The sequence below is a fragment of the Corticium candelabrum genome, chromosome 10, assembly GCF_963422355.1.
Source record: "Corticium candelabrum chromosome 10, ooCorCand1.1, whole genome shotgun sequence".
Lineage (NCBI taxonomy): Eukaryota > Metazoa > Porifera > Homoscleromorpha > Homosclerophorida > Plakinidae > Corticium > Corticium candelabrum.
Window position 1 is genome coordinate 633,716 of NC_085094.1, and position 3,606 is coordinate 637,321.

The 3,606-nt window shown below is 41.8% G+C and overlaps 1 protein-coding gene across 3 annotated transcripts; it reads left to right on the forward strand.

Annotated features, from left to right (window-relative positions):
• Positions 1 to 1,018: 1,018 nt before the first annotated feature.
• LOC134185982 (uncharacterized) lies at positions 1,019 to 3,048 on the forward strand. Of its 3 annotated transcripts, none has more exons than XM_062653881.1 (4): positions 1,019 to 1,100; positions 1,205 to 2,540; positions 2,621 to 2,719; positions 2,791 to 3,030. In XM_062653881.1, the coding sequence occupies exons 2-4, from the start codon at positions 2,406 to 2,408 to the stop codon at positions 3,007 to 3,009; spliced, it is 453 nt and encodes a 150-aa protein (XP_062509865.1). In that variant the 5' UTR covers positions 1,019 to 1,100; positions 1,205 to 2,405; the 3' UTR covers positions 3,010 to 3,030. The 3 variants fall into 3 exon arrangements, with proteins under 3 accessions (XP_062509865.1, XP_062509866.1, XP_062509864.1); XM_062653882.1 differs by adding an exon at positions 3,035 to 3,048 and having other exon boundaries at positions 1,053 to 2,540; positions 2,791 to 2,966; XM_062653880.1 differs by having other exon boundaries at positions 1,053 to 2,540.
• The last annotated feature ends 558 nt before the right edge of the window (positions 3,049 to 3,606 follow it).

The following is a 3,606-nucleotide window of genomic DNA, read 5'->3' on the forward strand; positions in this document are numbered from 1 at the left end:
TTCCGTGACCGAATAGAGTTAAGATTGTTACAACCCGTGTGGTGCTGGTGATACGCTTCAAGGCCAGTGGCAGATCTACGTGGATTTGAGGGATGTGGTGGAAAGGGCATTTGGTTTTTAGAGAAAGCAGTTCTCTCCGCAAAATCACAGCAGCTGCGAATATAGTTGATGCTTCACTAGCGTCTTCTCTATTAGTGGTGACTATCTCATCTACAATGTCAATCATTGACATATCCTCAGCAGATGATGAGCGTTCTGCTGCAGCTTGTAGCTGCAAGCAATGCTTAACAAGTGAGCCGGGCGGCACTGCACTACTGAAGACATATTGAGACTCGTTTCGCTTTTGCGGTTGATGGAAACACAGTTGAGACCGGAAGTGCTTAAGCAGTCGAACTTTCAATTTGTCAGCTTGATCGCTTTCTACTGCTACTCCCTCGTCATGCAAATAACCGCGATAGACGAGCATAGGTCTGATTGAGAGGTGACTGAGGACGTATCATGTATTACTTTTTCTTCTACCTCCTTGGAAAGCTCGTTCATGTGGAATAAGACCACTAGCATTTCGCTCTTCCTCTTCCTCTTTCTCTACCTCTTTCTTGACTAAAATTTCAAGATATCGTGGAGACGTTTAGTTCTTGTAACACGATGGATGGTACATGATGTCTTTCGCGTGTAAATCTGCACTTTCTATCTCTAGAAGTACTCTGTCATTTTGACAGATGCGCGCTGCATTCAACAAGGTACCTGCTGTGAATTGCCATGTACAACGAACAATCTGTTCTAGTAGTTGTCTGTTGTTTTTTCTCGTTTTTCTGCCTGACAGACTGAAGGCATCGTCTCAGATCAAGGCCAGGCAGAGTACGTGCTTCGAATTTGAAGTCAATCACCCGAGGTCTCTCCAGACAAACGGGTTGTCTTTCTGGTTGGGCAATTATACTGTGACACAAACTCGAAAACTGCGAAAAACCGGGCCTACAGCCACTCCTACTCACTCCTACGCCAATCAATATCCCGAATACTCAATTTGGAGGTCCTAATATCCGCAACCGGGCCTTTCGAGCTTTGATATTCAATGGAAAAAGAATGAAAGTTTGATTCTGGTAAGTGCTATTTTAGTTGGGAAACGGATCTGGCCCGATTCTAGGCCAAGACAGCCATTGTTACCATGGCAACTGAGTGGTCGTTCAAATCGCCTTTTCTCTAGGAAGGACACTTCATTTCGACTGCAAACACACACACAGCCTACTCTAGTGCTTAGCTAGTGATTCATTGCATAAAATTTAGATCTTACTCTTGTGGCGACGGACAAAAGCAGCAACTTTTCCAGCGTTCGCTGTGGGACTTCTACTGGAAACAAGGAAATAGTCAATCCACAACTGACATCCCAAATCAGATCTGTGCCATGTACTTGCTTTGCTTGACAACACTGGATCATTCAAGCCAACAGTAAACAAGTCCCAATCAGAAATAAAAAGAAGCCAACTGTCTCGACATACGGCTGTTCCGACTACGAAGATCAGCATTAAAGTCACCTAAAATGATCACTTCATCATGGCCATTCATGTCTAGAATACTTTCCAGATAACCAATCTCAGAGATGTAACCATTCGAAGACAAAGTGTCACATAATCAACTGGTAAGTAAACAGCAACAATGAGCATAATTCCAATACTTGATTTAACTCGAACTGCAACAATCCTATCCGACACAGTGGTTAAGAGAGATATCATATAATGACTCCGCCTATGCCATAAAAGAGCTTTTTGGCGTGTCTAGAAGCACGATTCAAAGAAGACTGCGAGAATGGGGCATACAAGTATGCCAGCGATTCAGTCGAATTTCTGATGCAGAGTTGGACAGGCTAGTCACAGAAGTGAAATGTGATTTCCCTGACGCTGGCTATCGCTTAGTACAGGGACACTTGCGCTCAAGGGGCTACAGTGTTCAGCAACACAGAGTGAGATTGTCTGTAGCACGTGTTGATCCAGAAGGAGTAGCTGAGAGGTGGGCTAGATCTATACCGAGAAGAGTGTATAGGGTTTGTGGACCAAATGCTCTCTGGCACATCGACGGAAATGACAAGGTCATAAGGTAAATTATTTAGATGCATCATACAGATTTTACATCTATACCATTTGTGATCCCCCCCCCCCCCGTGGTGCTTGTTTATTGTTTTATGCACTTCATAGGTATTGATTTGTAATACATGCAGACATTGATGGATTTAGCAGACTGCCCGTGTATTGCAAGTGCTCAACTAACAATCGAGCATCCACTGTTTTACAGTGTTTTATAGAAGCAGTTGCAGGTTATGGTGTGCCCTCAAGAGTGAGATCAGACAAAGGTGGTGAAATGTAGAGGTTTCTCTCTATATGCTGCAATGTTGAGGCACTGGAAGAGGAAGTATGATAACTGGTTCAAGTGTCCACAATCAGAGAGTAGAAAGATTTTGGAGAGACTTGTTTGAAGGCTGTACTTTTCTATTCTACTTTCTATTTCGCAATATGGAGATAATGAGTCTACTAGATCCTACAAATGAGGCGGATTTATTCTGTTTACATTACATATACACTTCTATAATAAATAGGTCACTACGACTTTTTTGTAATGGCTACTCCAGACACACCATCAGTACTGCAGGAAACAGAAGTCCATGCAGTTGTGGATAGAAGGAATGTTAAGAGGTGCTTCTTTGGATGAGTTGGAAGACTTGCAAGAGGTTGTGTGCATGCATGGTCACGTTTATGAGACTCTCTGTCCTTATGTTGGGAGAACTCTATTTTGTTATAGGTTGAAGACTTGGATCAATATGGCATAGATGGCAATGGTCCTGTGCCTCTTGATGGGCTCCAAGACCAAACAGTGGTTGTTCCTGAAACCATTTCACAGCTGAGTCAGGCTGATCTCAATGCTCTGCAATTGCACGTGAACCCGCTAGAATTTTCGGATTGTCATGGCACTGATTTGTATGTTCGTGCTCATGAATTTGTTCAGGATGTATTTTTGTAAAAGTATCATTATATTTTTTGTGCAGCTGATTGTTTGTGCAGCTGATTGTTGGTGCAGCTTTTGAGGTGGTAACTATGGGCGGTTTTAGGCGTGGCATAGGTACCAGAGCCAAAACAAAATTAGCTACATGTGGGAATGTTACAAATGCAGCTAGATTAGGCATTGTTTCTAAATGCATGTTATAAAATGTAGTTGTTTTCAAGTGATGGAACAAGCCAAATGTTACAAGTTGGAGAGCCTCGACGCTAGGCCGGCTGGCAATCTTCGCCTTACGTGATGAAGTAACGGTCGTGATCATTGTTCTGTTTGTGGGTGGGAAACATATGTTACAAATGGAGAGCAAAACGGTGCGTGACCATTTCGTCCATTCCATTTTCAATTTCCGGCAACAATTGAATATTGAATTAGAAATTGAAAATTGCCTACAAGTTGCTTGCAATTTCAATATTTAATTCTATTAAAAATTAAAAATTGATTGATCGACAGACTATAATTATTTGCAGATTAAAATGAATATTGAAAACAAACTTAATTTTCAACCAATTTCCTTTTTCAATGCAATAGAATATTGAAATTGCAAGCACATTAGTTCAATTT

Coding starts and splice junctions, on each gene's coding strand:
- LOC134185982 (XM_062653881.1), top strand. CDS start 2,406: ATGATAACTGGTTCAAGTGTCCACAATCAGAGAGTAGAAAGATTTTGG. Junction 2,541..2,620: donor TACTAGATCCTACAAATGAG/GCGGATTTATTC, acceptor TGGCTACTCCAG/ACACACCATCAGTACTGCAG. Junction 2,720..2,790: donor AGTTGGAAGACTTGCAAGAG/GTTGTGTGCATG, acceptor ATTTTGTTATAG/GTTGAAGACTTGGATCAATA.